The 21,625-nt window shown below is 39.5% G+C and overlaps 1 protein-coding gene across 3 annotated transcripts; it reads right to left on the reverse strand.

Moving 5' to 3' along the window:
- Window positions 1-16,307: 16,307 nt before the first annotated feature.
- Window positions 16,308-20,444, reverse strand: Znf22 (zinc finger protein 22). Of its 3 annotated transcripts, none has more exons than XM_005365069.3 (2): window positions 20,249-20,444; window positions 16,308-18,505 (listed from the first exon to the last, which is right to left on the reverse strand). In XM_005365069.3, exon 2 carries the CDS (start codon window positions 18,417-18,419, stop codon window positions 17,706-17,708), a length of 714 nt encoding a protein of 237 aa, XP_005365126.1. In that variant the 5' UTR covers window positions 18,420-18,505; window positions 20,249-20,444; the 3' UTR covers window positions 16,308-17,705. The 3 variants fall into 3 exon arrangements, with proteins under 3 accessions (XP_005365126.1, XP_026644122.1, XP_026644123.1); XM_026788321.1 differs by lacking the exon at window positions 20,249-20,444 and adding an exon at window positions 20,032-20,188; XM_026788322.1 differs by lacking the exon at window positions 20,249-20,444 and adding an exon at window positions 19,879-20,020.
- Between the last annotated feature and the right edge of the window lie 1,181 nt (window positions 20,445-21,625).

The following is a 21,625-nucleotide window of genomic DNA, read 5'->3' on the forward strand; positions in this document are numbered from 1 at the left end:
CTGTAGACCAGGCTGGTCTCGAACTCACAGAGATCCGCCTGCCTCTGCCTCCCGAGTGCTGGGATTAAAGGCATGCGCCACCATCGCCCGGCTATCCATAGCTTTTATTCTCCTGTGGAAACGAGAACAAAAACCCCTTCCCCTACATAGCACATCTTCTGATTTCTATTCTGAGTTCAACACATCTTTGAAATACACCAGCTGATTTAATTCAGAAGTTTTTTCTATTATTCAATGTCTCTCTGTGGCTGTTATTCCTTTCTCATTAGCATTAAGAAAATGCAAGATTAATAAAGCATTATGTTATGCAATCTATTTCTGGATGTATTTTTCATCCCTTTCTGTTTGTTTAACATATCCTTTATAGTTTGATTTGATCTTTCTATAACTGTCTGACCTATAGGATTGTGTGGTATTCCTGCAATATGCTTTATATTATAATAAATCAAAAAATTGTTTCATTTTCTTAGAGACATATGCTGGACCATTGTCTTTATTTGTACAGGTATACCCATGATGGCCATAACTTCTAATAAATGTATGAAAATCCAATCAGCCTTTTCCGAACTCAAAGCATTTGCCATTGGAAACCTGAATAGTGGTGTGGTGTACATATTTTAATTTTCCAATCTCTAGAAAGTGGGGCACATCCATCTGCCAGGTTTTATTCCTTTGAGTACCCTTTGGGTTACTTATTGGTTATATAAAGAACAACAAGGACCTCTCTTTATAATCTCCTTAGCTTGTTGCTATGTAATAGAAAAATCCCTTTTTAAAACTTTGCTATTGATATGATGTTTTTAATGAAATTCTGAGGTCTTCAGAACATATCCAATCAATAATGTATCAATTTCTGCATTACCTTGTCTAGAGGACCTGGCAGAAACATATGGGATCAGATGTATGTTATGTATATGGGACAAATGTATTTTACCTTGAATCTGAATAAATAATGATGTCAATTCTGTATCACCTGTTATAAATTCAGTGTTTTCAATATGCAAAACAACTCTTTCTGCATATTGCAAATCAGTAACTATACTGAGAGGTTCTTTAAAATCCATGAGAAAAATGCCATAAGAAGAGCATATAATTCTACTTTTGGACAGAAGTTGAAGAGCTTTATTTCACTTTACTTAAATCTTCTGATTTGTAATCTATCTTTCCTGATTTATTTGCATCAGTGGCTCCAGGTATTAGTGTGTCATGTACAATGTGAGGAAGAATCCAGTTAGCTCTCTTTATAAGTTTAATTCTATTGCTTTTGGGATAGTTGTTATTAATCTCTTCCCAAAAAATTAGTACAAGCTCTTTGCTAGGATTCATTGTCTTCTGATAATTTGTCAATTTCATCACTAGTAAAATAGACTGCTGGGTCTATTCCTGCTAATTGACAAAGTCTCAATTTTCCTTTTATAATTAATTCAGAGACATTTTCCACATGAAATTTTAATTTTTTACTCAGTTTATATGGTAAAAAGATCAATTCTAAGATAATATCTTCTCTGTGCATTAAAATTCCTGTAGGGGAATATTTTGAGGGTAATATGACCAGAATGCAGTTAAGATTCAGATCTACAGGATCCACATGTACCTCCTGTAATTTCTCTTCAAACAATGTCAATTCCTTCTCAGCTTCAGCTGTTAATTCCCTGGGACTATTTAAGTCTTTGTGAACATCTAAGGTTTTGTTTAAATGAATTATTTGATCGGATTTTATTCAAGAAGTGGTCCTAACAATCTTTGGAAGTCATTAAAAGTCTGCAATCTTTCTCTCCTAATTTGTGCTTTTCTGTGTTCTAAATTTCTATAAACCTATTTTATAACCTAGATAAGTGATAGAATCTCTTCTTTGTATTTTTCAGGAACAATTTGTAATCCTCAACTGGGCAAAACTTTCTTGACTTCTTCCATCATTCTTTCTAAAGTTTCTACATTTGAATCAGAGAGCAAAATGCTGTCCATGTAATAACAGACTATAGATTTTAAAAAAATAACTTCAAAATATTGGAAAAGGGTGTGGCTATTTAACATTTGCTGTGGGAGAATCCTCCTTTGATATCTTTTAGCAGGTTGAGAATTATTATAAATAGGCACTGTGAAGGCAAATTTTTCTGTCTTTTCCTTGCAAAGGTCTAGTGAAGAAAAAAATCTTTAAAATCAATAGCTATAAGAGGTCATGCCTTACAAAAATACTCAATAGAATACTGGCAAATGGAATCCAATAACACTTAAAAAAAAACCCATCTACCATGCTCAAGTCAGCTTCATCCCAGAGATGCAGTGATGTGGGAGTGTCATATATCAATCTGTTGATTTCATTGGTTAAGCAATAAAGAAACTGCTTGGCCCTCATAGGTTAAAATATAGGTGGGAGGAGTAAACAGAACAGAATGCTGGGAGGAAGAGGAAGTGACCTCAGACTCCACAGCTCTGCTCTCAGGAGCAGAGACGCCATGCTCCCCTCTCCCAGACAGACACGATTCAGCTCCGACCCAGGATGCGCGTAGGCTAGAATCTCCCTGGTAAGCCACCTCGTGGGCCACACAGAATATTAGAAATGGGCTAGTCCAGGTGCGAGAGTTAGCCAAGAAGAGGCTAGATAGAAATGGGCCAAGCAGTGTTCAAAAGAATACAGTGTCCGTGTAATTATTTTGGGGTATAAGCTAGCCAGGTGGCCGGGGTGCTGGGGACGCAGCCCCACTGCTCGTATTACAACAATGCAGGGCTGGTTCAACATACAAAAATCTATCAGTGGGCTGGAGAGATGGCTCAGAGGTTAAGAGCACTGTCTGCTCTTCCAGAGGTCCTGAGTTCAATTCCCTGCAACCACATGGTGGCTCACAACGATCTGTAATGAAATCTGGTGCCCTCTTCTGGCCTGCAAGTACACATGCAAGCAGAACACTGTATATGTAATAAATAAAAAAATCTATCAGTGCAATCCATCATATAAATAAACTGAAAGAAAAAACATATGATCATTTTATTAGATGCTGAAAAGTATTTGACAAAATCCAACACCCCTTCATTATAAAGGTCTTGGAGAGATCAGGAATACAAAAACATATTTAAATATAATAAAAGCAATATACAGTAAGCCGACAGCCAACATCAAATTAAACAGAGAGAAACTAAAGTGATTCCAGTAAAATCAGGAACAAGACAAGGCTGTGCACTCCCTCCATATTTATTCAACATAGTTCTTCAAGTTTTAGCAATAGCAATAAAACAGCAAAAGGAGATCAGGGGGATTCAAATTGGAAAAGAAGAAGTCAAACATTTGTTATTTGCAGATGATATGATAGTGTATATAAGTGATCTCAAAAACTCTACCAGAGAACTTTTACAGCCAATTAATATTTTCAGCGATATGGCAGGATACAAGATCAACTCAAAAAATAAGTAGCTCTCCTATACACAAATGATAAAGAAGCTGAGAGGGAAATCAGAGAAGCATCGTCTTTCACAATAGCCACAAATAACATAAAATATCTTGGGGTAACACTAACCAAAAAAAGTGAAAGATCTATTTAACAAGGACTTTAAATCATTAAAGAAAGAAACTGAAGATGATTCCAGAATATGGACAGATCTCCCATGTTCCTGGATAGGAAGAATCATCATAGTAAAAATGGCAGTACTACCAAAAACAAACTATAGATTCAATGCAATCCCCCATCAAAATCCCAACATAATTCTTCACAGACCTTGAAAGACCAATAATCAACTTCGTATGGAAAAATAAAAACCCAGGATAGCCAAAACAATCCTGTACAATAAAGGAACTTCCAGAGGCATCACCATCCCTGACATCAAGCTCTATTACAAAGCTACAGTAATGAAAACAGCTTGGTATTGGCATAAAAGCAGAGAGGTTGACCAATGAAATCAAATCAAAGACCCAGATATTAATCCACATACCTATGAACACCTGATTTTTGACAAAGAAGCTAAAATTATATAATAGAAAATAGCATGATCAGTCTTATCACCATGATATCTTTCTCCTTGGTACCAATTTCTTAGTGACTATTCTATTGCTGGAAGAGACACCATGACCAAAGCACTCTAACTGGGGACTTGCTTACAATTTCAGAAGTTTAATCTATTATTGTCATGGTCATCATGGTAGGGAGCATTGTGGCACGCATGGAGCTGGAGTAGTAGCTGAGGGCTACATTCTGATCTACAAGTCAAGAGAGGGGGAGGGGCTAGGCCTGGCATGGGCTTTTGAAAACTTCAAAGCCCACATCCAGTGACACACTTCCTCCAACCTGTCCATATCTGTTCCAACAAAGCAATCCTTTCAAATAGTTTCACTCCCTGGTAATTAAGAATTCGAATATATGAGTCTAGGGGAGCCATTCATATTCAAATCACCACATACCATATATCTGAGTCAAAGACCACAAAAAAAAAATTCAGCTGGTAACTACTTGGAAACTTCATCCCTGATGAATAGCTTTCATAGTGCTAGAAAGTTCTTTGCATGCTACTGGGAGAGAAAAATCATTGCTGGTCTTACCCAATTATGGATTCTGTGAACTACAATAACAATCTTCCTGATAAGATGCTCCCATTGGTGCAAATGAGACACAAATATTATGGGAGTAACCAACTACTTTCTTATTGTCTTTAAAGCCCACTCCATGAGACAGAATGCATACTTTGTACCAGTATCTGGTCATAGGCCCTAGGAGGGAACCTAGTGTTAATTTTATGACAAATGGAATGAGTAATAAACTTCCCCCTGAATTCTTATCTCAATAGCTATATATTACTGCATCTCTCAATCCTTATCAGAAAAATCTCTCAGTAGTAGATGGTGAATGACATTGATTAACAAACAGAATAAGAGTGTGTGGAATGCTTAATTCTAGTCTCGGGGATCATCCAGAAGGGGGGCAGAAATATTGTAAGATGCAGACATAGTGGACATTTGCAGTATGCTGGCTGTATCACACACAAAAACCAACAGCAGTGGTGACTTCATGCTCAAAACTTACACAAGATCAGGGTGGCTAAACTCCCAGCACAGATGTGGAGGGATTCATGAAGTCCCATCCCTATCTGAGAAATTTTTGGTAACTGATGGCTGCTGGGGGAGGAAAGGTCCATTTTCTTCAGCAATGAGGACTATCAGGGACTACTCATGTTCTAGTACATTGTTTTACATCAATGCACATACTAGCAGAACTCAGTGGATTTCGTGGGTTTAAAAGAGATGAGAGGGTAAACTGGTGGAGGGATAGGGAACAGATTGGAGGAGATGGATTGGGGATATAGATTTGATTAGGACCTTACATGCAAATTTGAAATTCTCAGACATAAAAGAAAATAAAATATCATAAAAATAAAGTTGAGAAAAAGAAGCCAAGCATATAAAAGCATCCATATCTTAGAAATTATACAAATCTCAAAAACACCAAAAGCAATTTATGACACTAGAAATTAGGATACTATTCATCTTTGGATGTGTAGTTACTACTGTTGATGGAAACTAGAATGTTGGTGTAAGCCCTAAAATTAGGGACCCCACACATTGACATAGACATACGTGGTCAACATACACTATTGCAAACCTCTAGATAAAGAGGAAGACTACACAGCTTGATCTGCTTAATGGCTGTTAGCTGACATAACTATTAAACTTCCTTCTCTCAAAAGTCCTAGTTAAATAATATTCAGTTATTCTACCACATACCAAATGATTTGGAAAAGACAAGACAGTGATAATCGACATGCTCCATAAAATAGCTCCAGCAATGCCAATAAATTAGAAAGAAAAGGGCACTAGTTCAGAGCTCCACTTGGTCTCAAGCTCTATTAGGAATAGCACCAATGAACTCTATCCATCGAAAATTATTTAAAGTCAAAGCTTTTCTTGGGTGAAAGCAAATTTTAGTTGAAATAATGGTTGAGTCACAAAGTAACCTTCATAACAAAACTTCTTGTATTACAGTGGCTATGAAGTTAAATTTACACTTAAATATTTAATTTACATTGAAAAACTTGCATTGTAAGTGGTAAAGTAAATGGAATACACGCACGTGTGTATTTCTGGAAGGGTAAGGAAAGGGAATAAGATCGAGAAAGAAGGAAATTCATTATTATAATTTGGAAAGCAGAACCTAAAGCAAGAATTTGAATGTAAGGGCCAAATAAATGAAAGACATTTCATATTTACAGATTGGCATTGTTAGCTTAGCAATGTTCCTCAACATTATTCTATGAATTAATGCCGTCTGTTGTGATTGGAAGCAGCTGGGACATATGAAAGCAACCCAAAGAAAAAGTTCTAGTATTAAATGCCTGCATTAAAAATCTTGAGAGGTCTCATATTAATAGCTTAATGACACGCTTGAAGAGCTTAGAAAACCAAGGAAAAATCCCACAAGGAATTGATAAGAATAAATAATCAATCTCAGGATGTCATTAATAAACTAAAAGCAACACAAACAGAAAACAATACAAAAAAAATCACTGAAACGGGCAGTTAATTTTAAAAAAAGAAGATTTGCAAACCTTTAGCCAAATTACCCAAAAATCTCAATAAAATACTTGCAAATTGAATTTAACAGCACAAGACAATATTATCCACCATCATCACATTACCTTCATCCCAGAGATACATGGGTGGTTCAACACATGTAATTTAATAAACATTATCTTCAACCTAAACATACTAAAAGACTAAAACCATGATTATCTCATTAGATGCAGAAAAGGCCTTTGATAAAATCCAACATCCCTTTATAATAAATATCCTAAAGACACTGTGGATATGACATCTCAACATAATGAAAGAAATTTACAACCCAGAGCCAACATCATTCTAAGTGTAGAGAAACTCAAATCATTTCCACTAATCTAACAAAACAAGGTTGTCTACTCTCTTATAGTATAGTGCTTTAAATCTTAACTAGGGCAATAAGACAATTGAAGGAAATAAAAGAGATACAAATAGGAAAGGAAGAAGTCAAAGAATTCTTACCACAGAAATTATGGTTTTATACATAGAAAACTCTAAAGACTCCACCAGAAAACTTCTACACAAGATACTTTCAGTAAAGTAGCAGAATATAAAATCAGTGCACAAAAATCAGTAGGCTTTCTACACTCAGCTGACAGACATACTGAGAAATAAAGAAGAGAAACTGGCCAGATGGTGGTGACACACGCCTTTAACCTCATGAGGCCTCACTGGTCTACAGTGCAAGTTCCAGGACATCCAGGGTTTCACAGAGAAACCCTGTCTCAAAAACAAAACAAAAAATAAAAGTGGGAGGTGACACTCACAAAATTACATTTCAAGAACTCTAACCAAGCAAGTGAAAGACTGATATAATAAAAACTTCAAATCATTAAAGAAAGAAATTGAAGAGGACTTCAAAAGATGGGAAAACTGCCCACACTCACAGATCAGTAAAATTACTATTGTGAAAATGGTCGGCTTACAATAAGTAGTCTACAGATTCCGTGCAATCTCCATGAAAATTTCAGCACAAGTCACACAAATTGGAAAACCACATCTTAAACTTCTTGTGAAAATGTGAAAACCCAGGTTAGCTATAAAAAAAAAAACAGAATAGTAGAGGAACTGCAGAAAAGTCACCATCCCAGATGTCAAGATGTACTAGAGAGTTGTAGCAATAAAAAAAGCATGGTATTGGCATGAAACATTGATCAAAGGATTAGAATGGAAGACTAGTATATAACTCCACGTACCTATGTATACCTGACTCTTGACCAAAAACATCCCAAATACACCCAGAGAAAAGACAGCATCGTCAAGAAATGGTACTGGCTAAATTGGGTAGTCATATGTAGAAAAATGAAGAAGATCCATATCTAACACCCTGCACAAAACTCAACTCCAAATAGATCAAAAACTTCAAGGTAAAGACATGAAACCCTGAATCTGGTAGTGGAGAAAGTAGGGAATATGCTTGAACTCATAAGAAAGAACTTTCTGAATGAGACCTGCTATGCTCGTTACTCTTCTATCGCTGTGATAAAGCACCATGGCCAAGGCGACTTATAAATAAGGGTTTCTTTGGGGCTTACCGGTCCAGAGGAATAGGAGCCCAGGGCCATCATGGCAGGCAGCATGGCAGTATGCAGGCAGGCATGGTGCTGGAGAGTTTACATCCAGAGCCATAAATAGGGAAACGAGAGCGCAATGGGAATGGCAGGGGTCTGTTGAAGTTTCAGGCTCATATTCGTGATACATCTCCTCCAACAAGGTCACACTTCTAAATCCTTCCCCAAAGCTATACCAACTGGGGACCAAGTCCTAAAATATATGAGTCTAAGGGGGCCCTTCTCCTTCAAACCATCACATCTGGTTTGAATTATTACAAGTAATTAATAAATGGTAGGTTCACCAAGCTCCAGGGGAAAGTCACAGATCCATAATATATGGATAGTACAAATTGTACTTGGTGTTTTTTTTTTAAAGATAAAATTAGAAGAGTAGGGAAGGGGGATGGATCAGAGAGGAAGTGGAGTAGGAGATGAATATGGTGAAAAATACATTATACAAAACTCTCTCAGGACTAATGAGAAAGTGGGACTTTACATCAGGACCAAATAACACGTGATTTTGCAAAAAGATGCATTTGTGAAGTGCTTTTTAGCACTACTTACAGAGAAAAATGGAGTTTCACTAGGAAGATGTTATTTGGGATAGCAGTCAAGGATGCTTTCTGAGGTAACAACTACGAGATTCATGCTGCTAGAAGCAGAAGGCAGAGAGAAATGGAGGCTTTTATCACTGTCACCCATCACACACAGAACATATATTCTGCTTATCTTATCTACTTTGTCCTGCAACTTAGTGCAGTGATAAGTTGTCTTCCAAACATAACGGAAAATAATAATTTAATAGACACTAACAACACATATTTCTTGCTCATTACACTACTTTTAGCCAATTACTAACTTCCCACTTATAATGCCTCTAAATTTTGGGCATCAATATCACCTGGAGGCTTGTGAAATCACAGGTTTCTTGGTTAAAACCCAAGAGTTTATTTGTCTATTGATGGCCTCCAAGAAAGTCCATTTAAAACCAATTCCTATGTGAGAAGTAGTTACCAGCCATAGAAAGCCTGGGCTCCATTTCATATTCCTTTGGCACTCATTTCAGTTCTCTTAAGTATAAATTAACCCTTCAAGAAGGTTAGCCATGAGGGAAGCGAAGTTGAAGAATAAATAAAAGTCTTATGTCCTGGGACAGGGCAATGAATAAACAAATCAGTGCTACAGGTAAAGCGTGTAACCGTGTGATTATTCACGTGGGGATGCTTGCAGAAAGTGTGGGCTTGAAAGCATGAGAGAGAGGAGAGGAAGGAGCCAACTTATTTTTGTCTGTTTCATGCCAATTGCTTCTGAAAATCATAAACAGTTTTCAGTAATTGTGACAGACCATTTTAGAGAGGCAGTGCCATTCTCTGGGGCTCCCCAAAATCCCAACACACAATGTTTCACCAACTAGTCACTGCAGTGTGGTAACTCAGTGGATAATTAATCCCATGGGAGCTAATTTTTCATTACTTAGTTTGACTTGAAAATGTTTTCTGCAAAACTCACACCTTTGGGAAATGGTAACATTTTGCCCTCCCTCATATTCTTGCCTGTACCCTAAGTGATTAGGGAGGAGATGTGGTTACTAGATATTCCCTAAACTGTCTTAGTGAATCTGCCCTTTGGCCTCAGGGTAGGACTATCTGAGACAGATAAAACATAAGTATTTGACAGTACACTATTAGTAATATCCAGTATAATATATACATGATATTATTGTTCTACATATGATGGACCCTACATGATATGGTGTACATTGAGTATTAGACCTTCACTGAGGAAGGAGAGAAAGGGAACACCAGAGGTGTAAAAAAATGTAAGTTCCAATATCAGGTGCAACAAAGGGTGTAAATAAAGAATAAGTGAGTAATTGGAGGAGTTGTTATCAGAAAATATAGAAAAATTTATTCTACCCCATTTCTGGATACAGCTATGAAATGGAATGTATGGTGGCTACTAATGATTTTGAAAATCAACAGTAGTCGAGGGTTTGGGAAAAATACCAGAATCAGAAACAATATCAACTCAGCTGTAAGTTGACTATGGTTCCATCCTGCCCAAGGACGGGAAGTGAGCACAAACAGCAGGAAGAGAAAACTGAGACCTGTTGCTATGCTGTGGTAAGGAGGAACACCAGGAAGTTTATATGCTGAGAACCAGTGATAAGACAATACCTCAGGGAAGAGACCACATTAAAAACTGTAAATAGTTCAACCAGGCATGGTTGAATAGAGAGGCCAAAGCCAGTGAGAACTATGGGATTAAGACATAACCAGTATTGTTACTCTTTCCTCTAGGTCAACTAGGTCTCAGTATACCAAGAATGCACTTCAGGATTGCCTGGCTTAAGAGGCACTTCTGAATATCAGAAGTTGTTTAAAACTGGCCCTAAAGAGTTTATTGGTCCTAATTTCTAGATGTCTGTCGTTTACTCTTTTCCCACACCCTTTGAATATGAAATCAAATTAGATCAACTGAGATGGATCCCATCCTGGCACTGTGGGACAATGGACAACAAATCATAGAATATGGCTAATCATTGCTATCTTCAGAGAATATTCTTCAGAGACAAGGGGAGAAACCATCAGAATTGAAACAAGGCCATGCTGGGCATGAAAGCTCTTCCCTGTACTTGGGAAGCTGAAGCACAGAGTTATAAGTTTGAGGACTGCAGAGAGACTAGGTTTCATGATGAGACCCTGTCTCAAACCAGCAAGAGGTTACAAAAATGGTTCTTATATGTGGTTACCTGACACCAATTAAATTCTCAAACCTTGGTCCTTCCTTGCATTTGGTCCCTCCTTGCCTTCTATTATATATGTTTCAGATACAGACATGTTTCATCTCAAGACTAAGGTGTTAAGACATGGTAGAGACCTGTAACTGGCTTGACAGAAATGAAGCTAGTCTGAAGACACACATGTGCTCCCAATCTGCTTATTAAAACAATGGAGCCCAAGAAATAGGAATTGCCCAAGGAATCTCCTGCTGGGAGAAGGGAAAGGTATCCACTGGAGGGTAAATATGCCTCTCAGAAAAGATTTCACATAGTTCTAATAAGTTTTCAGACCACATAGAAGAATTTGACTGAAGTCTAGAAGATGATGGAGAGTGGAGGGTGGGACCGCAATTTGACCAGGGCTGCTTAGATGCATATATCCCTGCCCTCCATTTAAAGCACTTTAATTGGCATTTCAGAATTTCATATATGCACGTAATGTGCTTTGATCAAATGCACATCTAGTCTCTCCCCTCCACTTTCTCCCTATACCACCAACACCATTCCCTAATTTTATGTCTTCTTCTCCTCCTCCTTCTTCTTAAAGCGCAGAGTCCACTTAAATATGCCAGTGTGTGTGCAGGATCATCTATTGAAGCATGAGCATCCTTGCAGGGGGCTAACTCCTTTAGGAAATTTGACTCTCTCTCCCCCAAAATATCAACTGACAAAGCCCTCAGCTGAGCGTGGGACTTCTGACCATCTCCCTCCTTCACACTGGGATTATTTTTTGACTTGATCTTGCTCATGTTTTGTGCGTGCTTTCACAACTACTGAGAGTTCCTACAAGCAAGTGCACTGTTGTGTATGTTAAATACCACCACATGTATGTGTCTCTGTGTGGGTGCATGTGCACATAGAAGGAAGCCATGTAAGGAAACAGTGGGAGGAGCCTCTTGCAAAGCAGGAAGGCAGGATTCACTAGACGCCAATACTGCAGAAACTTTGGACATTAGTTTCTCTCCTCCAGAATCACAAGAAATTTAACTTCTATTATTTAATAGAAACTGTGATTTTTTTAGTACTACAAGACATATGTCATTTTTACATATCTAATATAGACAACTGGTCCATAATGTTCTAAATATTAAGTTCATTATTCAACATCTTTTGGCCTCTGGGCACTTGGACACAAGCACACACACATATAAACAAACAAACAAATACATAAATAAGTAAATATTTTAAAGTACCAGAAAACGGTTAAAAAACAGAATTTCTAATATTTTAATCCTGCTATGCATTTGTCAAAGACTTATTTATATCCTGTCTGTCTATCTATCTATCTATCTATCTATCTATCTATCTATCTATCTATCTATCTCTGCCAGTTGTGTTTGGCTCTATCCCTCCTGTTCACCTCCCCACCCACCCCCAGTCCACCTGCAAAATCTATTCTATTTCCCCTTCCCAGGGAGATCCACGTGCCTCCTGAGAGCCCTCTTTTTACCTACTCTCTCTGGGGCAGTGGGTTGTAGCATGATTATCATTAGTAAATGTTAAGTATAACAGCTAATATTCACTTATAAGAGAGTACATACCATGTTTGTCTTTCTGGGGCTACATTATCTCACTTAGGATGATTGTTTTCTAGTTCTATCCATTTGCCTGCTCATTTCATGATGTATTTTTTTTAACTACTGAAACTCCATTGTTTGAATGAACCACATTTTCTTTATCCATTCTTCTGCTGAGGGACCCACTGTTACTTTAAAAAAAAAAAAAGTCTTACTCTTATTTGTGCATGGAGGCCATGTGTAAAGAAGACAATTGTGGGAGTCAGTTCCCTCCTTCTATTGTGTGGGCTCTAAGGACAAAACTCAGGGGGTCAGGTGTTGGGGTAAGCATATTTACCTTGCCAGTCCCCCAACATTTTTTTGTAAAATGTTTTAAAATGCAAATTTATTTATGGTATTTAAAACCAACAAACAGAAATAACAAAACAGGCTGATCTCAAACTTGCTAAGTAGCCAAAAATGACCTTGACCTTCCTGCTGGGATTACAGTGCTGGGGTTACAGACACGTGGCACTTTTTGCCATTTGTGTGATGCAGGGAATGAGTACTGCACCAACTGATCTCTCTCAACCCTCTAAGACTCCCTAAGGCCAAGATTCCATGTACAGTATAACTAGCTACTCACTCTGTATCTCAAGCAAGTAGCCTTTAAAACATTAAAACATTATTCTGCTCTTAGAAACATTTATACAAGTGAATTATCTTAGAAAAGACTTTATTACTTGTTAAAGTAATTGCTGTTTTGTGCTAATTTGCCAGAGTTTTGACGATTTAGTAAACTTATCTTAAAAGTCTAAATTCTGCCAGGTGGTGGTGGCGCACACCTTTAATCCCAGCACTCAGGAGCCAGAGGCAGGTGGATCTCTGTGAGTTCGAAAGGCTAGCCTGGTCTACAGAGTGCATTCCAGGACAGTCGAAGCTACACGGAGAAACCCTGTCTCAAAAAAAGAAACCAACAAAAAAAATCAAGTTCACTAAAGTTACTTGCTTCAGTCTTCTCGATGGCTACTTTACAACCATTTTAGGTGATATTAGTACATTTAATGCCATCTAATACTATATATATATATATATATATATATATATATATATATATATATATATATATATCTGTGGTGGAAATGTGTAGAGATACATATTTGAGCTTGATATTATATGGGAGTTTGAGGAGTTGCTGTAGGAATTCCTACAGCCAGTAGCCTTTAAGTTACCCGCCCACTTGGGCGTGGCCTCTTATACTATTTATGCCCATGTAAAGTGCATGTCCGGCCTCTTTTCTGGCTGCGGGATTCGGTTGCTGTTTCCCGTTCTGGGAAAGGATTGTGATCTGTGAGTCTACCCCTAATTAAAAAACCTTTTATTATACTCAATTCTGAGCTAGGGTGGGATCTCTTTTTTAGCGTCCTTCCTCACTAAAGATATGTAGTGAATGCAGTGGCCCATGCTCCATTTTATAACAGGCCTGTATGGATTTTCAACACATAAAATAGGGAATGGATTTTTTTTTTCTTTTTGGAGACAGGATCTCACATATTCTAACTAGGCTGGCATCAAAAGTGTTATGTATCAGAGAGTGACCTTGAGCTTCTATTCTCTTGCTTCCATGAGATTACAGATGTAGGGCCAGTACATGTTTAAAGATTACAGATGTAGGGCCAGCACATGCTTAAAGATTACAGATGTAGGGCCAGCACATGATTAAAGCACTGCTCTGTTTAATTAGTTCCATTTGGGAGGAGAGGAAGGGAGAAAGAAAGAGGGAGAAGTGAGAACCTGCCATTTGGATAGTCCTGCTATTTGAAAACCTGCCCCACATGTATTTGTCTTATTTTGGTCTTGTATATGAGGCCTCCTGTACATATGCTAATGTTTGTGTCACCAGCACTGTTCCCTAATGTGTAAGAGTCCTAAGGTTTTGATTTTCATCAGTGCTATAGATATATTATCCTACTAAGTCAAGGACTAAATTTTGCTTCAAAAGTGGGAATTAAGGGGCTGGAGAAATGGCTCAGAGGTTAAGAGCATTGCCTGTTCTTTCAAAGGTCCTGAGTTCAATTCCCAGCAACCACATGGTGGCTTACAACCATCTGTAATGGGGTCTGGTGCCCTCTTCTGGCCTGCAGGCATACACACAGACAGAATATTGTATACATAACAAATAAATATTTAAAAAAAAACCAAAAAAAACAAAAAACTTGAAAAAAAAGTGGGAAGTAAATACATAAGGGCTCTGTGTAGTTCCCTGCAGTGATGCTGTAGCTCCCTTACGTGCTCGTGCATTTCTACAAGCCTTCTTGGTACAAAGTTTAGGACTCTTTTCCAGGCTGGTGTCCTCTGAACTGGTCCTGTTAGTAATACCACCCACGTCTCTGTCCATGGGTTAATTCAAACTAGGATTGGTTCTCAAATACTTTTCTTGTTGTGTTTTATAAGCTACCTGCAAAACTTTGTAACTGTTGTCTGCTAATATTCTGCACATGTACAACTTCTACCAAAAGAACTCAATGGTATTACTATTAGAGCCGCCAGATATCACAAACAGGACAGAATTAACCATGCGCTCCGGACAGACTTGGTCCAGCAGTTCCTGTCTGCAAGCCTAACGTTTGTGTATCTCTAACTGCTTGAATTTTGCATTAATTCCTTAGCATCTTTGACCAGACAGACGAACCAAGGTGGATCTCACCCTCATGACAAGGGAACATGAAGCTCAAATGATGATATGATTAATCATTGATGTCTTCAGAGTAAAGGGTTTGGGAATGGTGGTGTGGAATCAAAATGGAAGCCATGCTGAGTCTGGCAGCATGTCTGTGTATTTCTGGCACCTGGAGGGCTCCAGGAAGGAAACGAATTCAAGGCCAACCTGGGCTTCACACCAACACCGTATCACAACACCGAGAGAAAAGGAGTTGGCGGTGCCGTTATGAATACAGCCCCAATGCACCCTTACCTCAGGGTGCCTATTTCTAGTCAGCTTGCCACTTGTTTCAGGCCAAGCTACTCTTAACTCCTCATCTTACTCACTGGGCAGAAAACATTTTGGGTATACTTAAACACCACAGAAAACAAACAAAACCTCTGGAGCTTTTCTTGTTTTCTCAATAAAACATGAGGCTAATGAGTCTGGAGGAGCTTGGGATGTGGCTCAGTGATGAAGCACATCCCTAACACGCCCCAGAACACTGTGGGTTAGATGAGGAAGACATCTGCAGTTTAACAAGAGTTGTGTTGGTCAACATCTGACACTGGAAAAATTTCTATTAGCATATTTCCTTATTAACTTTACACAGCTGTGATCTTTCAATTTTTAGTTTCTAAAAAGAAACACAAGATGCACTGGTTACCAGAGAAGACTCATATAAATCACATCTTTGATGCCCACTAGCTTTAGAGTTTTCAGAATACATACAAACAAACTATACTAAAACCTTGGGAGTTTGTTTGCATAGGAACATAGCTAGAACTATTAGATAAGAGTGTAAGCTATTAAAACTAATTGAAAGGCCTTATTGTGGCAGAAACCCCATGGCTGGCACCCGAATAAGAAATTCACATAACCTAAGAAAATGGGGTTAACTTCCCCCACAGAAGCTATCTCAGATACAAACCTAACGCTGACAGATGCTCAATAGGAACCCATGCGTGCCCCTGGTATAGTGATTTGGCCATAACAGGATGTCAAGGATGACTGCAACAGCCTTACACTTACAGGGCATTTTGGATATCATGTTGAAGGTAATTACTGTCAACAGGCCACATGCAATGGCTCTCCATGTACATGAACAGGGGCAGGAGGGAGGTGACATCAGATCTGAGGAAATCAAAAAGAGCAGAAAAAGAAGAGTCTCCTAAAAGCTGTGATTTGTTTCAAACTCACTGGAAACAATTTCGCCCAAGGAAAATAGAAAATAGCAGTATGCAAAAATATCTCATTCTTTATTTTTAAGGATAACTGTCATTAATACAGGAAGAACTGATATTATAAAAATCAGAAAAAATTTAGCATTCAATAAACAAAACTTCAAACTCAAGGCTGATCGGGAATGCAGTTTGGTATTGTTCTGATGGAAGACGGACGTATGTAAGTCTTAAACAGTGCTATGAAGTAAAACAGGTAAATTCTAACAGGGCTTCAGTGTGCTGGACAAACTCGTGGACAAACATCTGTTTCAGACAGTCAGAGATATTCAAAGCACAGTCTATGACATTGCAGTTCTTCAGGCAGGAGCAAGCTGAGGCCTTCTTGGTAAAATACAGTTTATTCATGCAGGCGCTGTGTGTAAGAGAACAAGAGCATGCCAAGAAGCCACTGGCATGATTCAATGTAAACCCAATCCAAGTTCAAGAAAGCAAGTGCCACAGCAATGACACGATCGCAAATGGTGTCAGGGACAGGAAGTCTGTGCTCTCTCATTTGGGTTCCTTAGAATCTCTAAGAAAATGGTAAGCAAAATAAACAAGACAAAAATTTAAAAAAAAAAAAGCCACATGGGGACCTTTTAACCCCTTTAATCACACAGTAGAAGGAAACAAACTAAATGGGCTGACATTAAAGCCTTCGAATGCTACAATAAACTATGATTTATCCAAAAACAACAAAATCATGTGTGAAGAAAACTGGGAAGAACTGGAGATCATTACGTTAAGCAAAGTAAGCCAGACTCAAGAAAATAACCAAATACATCTTCTCTCATTACAGAACCTAGGGTAAACATTTAAGTGGAGGGAGCTCTGGGAGGTGGAGGTGAGGGTAAGAAGGCTGGATCCGAGCAAAGTACATCACATAGCTGCATCATACACAATGGAGAAAATGAAACTCATTACTTCATATAATACACACTAACAGAAAAGAAAAACATCTACAACTTAACACATTTTATGTCAAATGCAGAGTCAACACTTGAACTAATGTTAATAAACTACAGAACATTAAAAAAAATAATAAAATATAGTCTGTCCCAGAACGTGAGAATTCATTTCTTCTTCTTTAATGATTGCATCTACAGAAATTCCTAAAATCAGAGTAATCATTGGCACACCTGTGAATCATGAAAACCTGATGCTTTTTATCAAAACAGAGGGGAGAAATTTCAACTGAGGCCAAGGATATTATATCCTCACCAAACTTTTTTTTCAGTTCTTTGTGCTCCATGTCACATGAATGCATTATTTTTCTAAAGAAGTGAGGGCAGCTGGACTGAGTTTTAGCCCAATGTCACGATACTCATGGCGTCTCCATGCTAGGGAAGGATCCGAAATCTAAGTGCTCTACTATAAAGCAGCCTCGCTCTTAAGAGAGCATATTTGCCGGTCTTTCACTTTTTCTTCTTAAAAAGGCCCGAAGCAGTACCCTTCACCTGGCGGAGCCCGGCCACTGCCTTCCTCCCTTTACCAGCTTTCCAGGACACCGGGTGAGCTTTGGCCTTGGCGTTCTTGCCCCTCTTGCGTGGCTTCTTGTCTTTGTGCACCTTCATGTGCTGCCGCAGGTGAGAGCTCTGGCTGAAGCACTTGTCACACTCCTCGCACTGGTAGGGCTTCTCCCCGGTGTGGGTTCTCTGGTGCTGAATGAGGTGCGAGCTCTGGCTGAAGCAGCGGCCACACTCCTCACAGCAATAGGGCTTCTCTCCAGTGTGAACCCTCTGGTGCTGAATGAGATTGGAGCTCTGCTTAAACCTCTCGCCACACTCATCACACTTATAGGGCTTTTCCCCAGTGTGGATCCGCCGGTGCTGAATGAGGTTCGAGCTCTGGAAGAAACTCTTCCCACAATCAGCACATTTATGGGACTTCTTCCCTGTATGGATCTTCTGGTGCTGAAAAAGAGTGGAGCTCTGACCGAAACTCTTCGAACATCTACTACATTTGTAGGGCTTCTCATCCACGTTCCTTCTCCGCCGACTTAAGCCGGAGTCGAATCGAATGGTCATTCCCCATTTCTGCCGCTGGCGGCCTGTCTTACGCTTGGTCTCGTAGGTTTTGCCTTGGTTTGAGCTTCGAGAAATAGCCCCTTTAGGCTTTGCTAACCTCATGGTGAATAAGCAAATGTGTCGTCGAGAGATTCTACTGTCTTCTGAACTAAGGTCTTATAGCCTAGAGGAACGCAACTCAAAATTTTCTGCATATAGAAGAAAAAGAAAAAACACAGATCAAGTGTTACTCAACCTTAACACACCTCTTCAGTCTACCAAAATTGCATCCAAATTTAAATCTAAGCACACCTAAAACAAAACAAATGCCACTTTAAGGCGCAAATACATGCCAGTTAACTCTAACTCCACAAGTTAAACTCAGTATTATCACCATCAATTTGCAATTTTACTATGCTTGGGCAGGCAAAAGAAAGGGTGAAGAGAAACATGAACGTGTTAGGGAGCAGCAACAGAGAGTATTTTGAAGGACCGAAAAGTAAAAACAAGATACTGCTTCAGTGGGAGTAGAAAAATAACTGCAAAAGACCAAACTTTCGGCCATAGAGTATTTCACTTCAGTGTGGACTGCTAAATTTCTCATTTAATAGCAGCTACCTAAGACGCTCAATTTTGAAAGAAATGAAAGATTACACTACTCCACCATAGATTCCTATCTATTCTTACTTGCTTGGCTATTTCTGTTGATCATAACCTAGCAAATTGTGTTGAAGATGGAAGCTATTCTGTAAAAAGAATTAGAAGTACATGTGAGAAAAATCTGAAGGAATGCTTTAGTCTTCCTTTCCAAGACTGCGCTGAGCCAAGAAAGAAGGCACAATTCTAAGCTTTAAATTAATTTTATTTGTTTATATTTAAGGTTGTCTGGAAGTTGTTTAAAATGTCAAAAAAAAAACCCTCTCCATACACACACACACACACACACACACACACACACAACTTCACATAGGTGACAATATAGGAGAAAGAGAGCAGCATAGAAAAACCTTTATGGGTGTCTTGGGTTAGAAAGCCTACTTGCAAGTCAGGAATTGTCCTGAGTTTCCTTGCATATAAGCATATAAACTAAGTAAATAAAAACACAAATGACAATTTTTTTCCCTCCTCTTCATTTTGTCGTATAATACCTCTGCAAGCATTAGCAGTGCTCAGGGCTTTTTTCTGGGTGTTTAATAATTTTATCTGCTGTACTTACAGGAAGCAAGAGCAACCACTGCCTGTTAACTGTCTCAGTTATGACAGACCACCTAATACACAGCAGACACTGTGTGGGGTACATGGTACTCAATAAATAGTTATAATGGTAATCATACATTTTTAAGCACATCGTTTTAAATACCGAGGAAGCCACAACTGATTGGATACTGATGGATTATGAAATCTACCTATGGATGAAGTAATCATACTTGCAGGCTGCCTATGTGCTCTATTTTATTTTTAAGGGTTTTATTCAGTTTTATGCCATCATCTCCGTTTGTGGGTTTGTAAACAAAGACACAATGCTAGTTAGCACGCCCATCCCAACCCAGGAGCCAGCCGCCTCCGGGGCCCGATTTCTCACTGGCCAGAACTGGGGGCCCAACGCCCCCTCCTCCAACACCAAGTCCGGTGTTCTGAGTTCCTCAGTAGAAGAGAGGCTCGGTAAAGCTGGGGGGTGGAGGGTGGAGCCCCGGTGCCGGGAACCCGTCTTGTCGGCGTGCACCTCATTCCTCACCCATTTACGAGAGCAACAAAGCGTCCACCGGCTCCCTGTAAGTCGCTCACAATGGCCCGGTGCAGCCTAAGCATTCCTACAAAGGAGTCCTTCTCCGCGACAAGCGGAGGCGCCCAGGCCGAGGACGCTCGCCCTGGCCGCTCGGGTTCGGCTCCGTGGCCAGCGCAGTCCCACCCGACACCCGCCCAGGTCGAGCCGCAGCCCGGGGCGCACTCACCGCGCAGGCCGCCACGGTACTCGCCTCGCGCCTCGCTCGCCGGAAGTGCGGGCTGTTTGCGGAGCTGCCGGCCGCTCTAGGAAGAGGCGGAAAGACCCTCTATGGTCCTCGGCCCGCACCACCGAGTTGTGCCGATTCTTCCGGTGGTCCTTTTTTTTTTTTTTTTTTTTTTTTTTTTTTTTTTTTTTTTTTTTTTTTTTTTTTGTATTCCTTTCCTCTACTCGCTCGGAAGGCCGACTCCAGGACCAACCGCCAGGCCTGTCGTCTGCTCTCTTTGTAGTCCAGTCGACCCACACAGAACCTGGCATTTGCTAATTTTTTTTCCCAGCCCAGCCTGTCCAACTTGTAAATTGCATTCTCAGTACCGAATATCTAGTATAGAGAAATAACGTCAGCCTAAGGTGTTAAAGTCGAGAATTTCTGGAAGACACTGTCTGCAGAGGCTGATTGACAGATTAACGCTGCAGTGATGAAGGCTGATTGGGATGTTGCAGGTCTAGAGCATAATTTCTGTTTATCTTGGGCTGCGTTTAGCCCTTTACACGTCCGTACCTACCCCACCTCTGTGGACGAATGGGTAACATCCTGACAGATAAAACCCCTTTGGAATGTATTACATAAAATCCCTTTCTCCAATCAGAAGGCTAAGAATGCTATCCGATAAGATCTACAACTGAGATGTCTATCTTGGGCTGTAACCTATTTCTCTGAGGTTTTCCACAGATGTCTTTAAAAGTGTCTTGATGCATCATTTCAATATATGAAGTAGGCCAGGAAGACAGTTCTAATGTCTAGTTTTGTGTATCAACTTGACACGAGCTAGAGTCATCAGAGAGGAAAGAGTGTCAGTTAAGGAAATGCCTCCATAAGATTTATCTATAGGGAAGGCATTTTCTCAATTAGTAATTAATGTGGGAAGGGCCAGCTCATAGCTGGTGGTGCCACACCTGGGCTGGTGGTCCTGGGTTTTTTAAAGAAAACCGACTGAGCAAGTCATGGGAAACAATCCAATAATCAGAACCCCTCCAGCCCCTCCTCCCCCGCATCAGCTCTTAACTCCAGGAGACTGCCCTATTTGAGTTCCTGTCTCTGACTTCCTTCAGTGATGAACAACAATGTGGAAGTGTCAGCCTAATAAACCCTTTCTTTCACACACACACACACACACACACACACACACACACACACAGTGTCTTGATGTATGAAATTCTTTGTTCTGGTATTGCAAAACCTTCAGGAAACTAGTTGCAGGTTGGAATGTGGAATTTGGGTATTCTAAATTGGTGTTCCTTGGGCCATGGTCACTCATGTTTGACTCCAGGGTAAACTGTTAGGTCTTTTTTTTTTTCCTTTCTTTTTTATTTATTTATTTATTTA

Source organism: Microtus ochrogaster, unplaced genomic scaffold (genome assembly GCF_000317375.1).
Source record: "Microtus ochrogaster isolate Prairie Vole_2 unplaced genomic scaffold, MicOch1.0 UNK1, whole genome shotgun sequence".
In the NCBI taxonomy this organism is placed as follows: Eukaryota; Metazoa; Chordata; class Mammalia; order Rodentia; family Cricetidae; genus Microtus; species Microtus ochrogaster.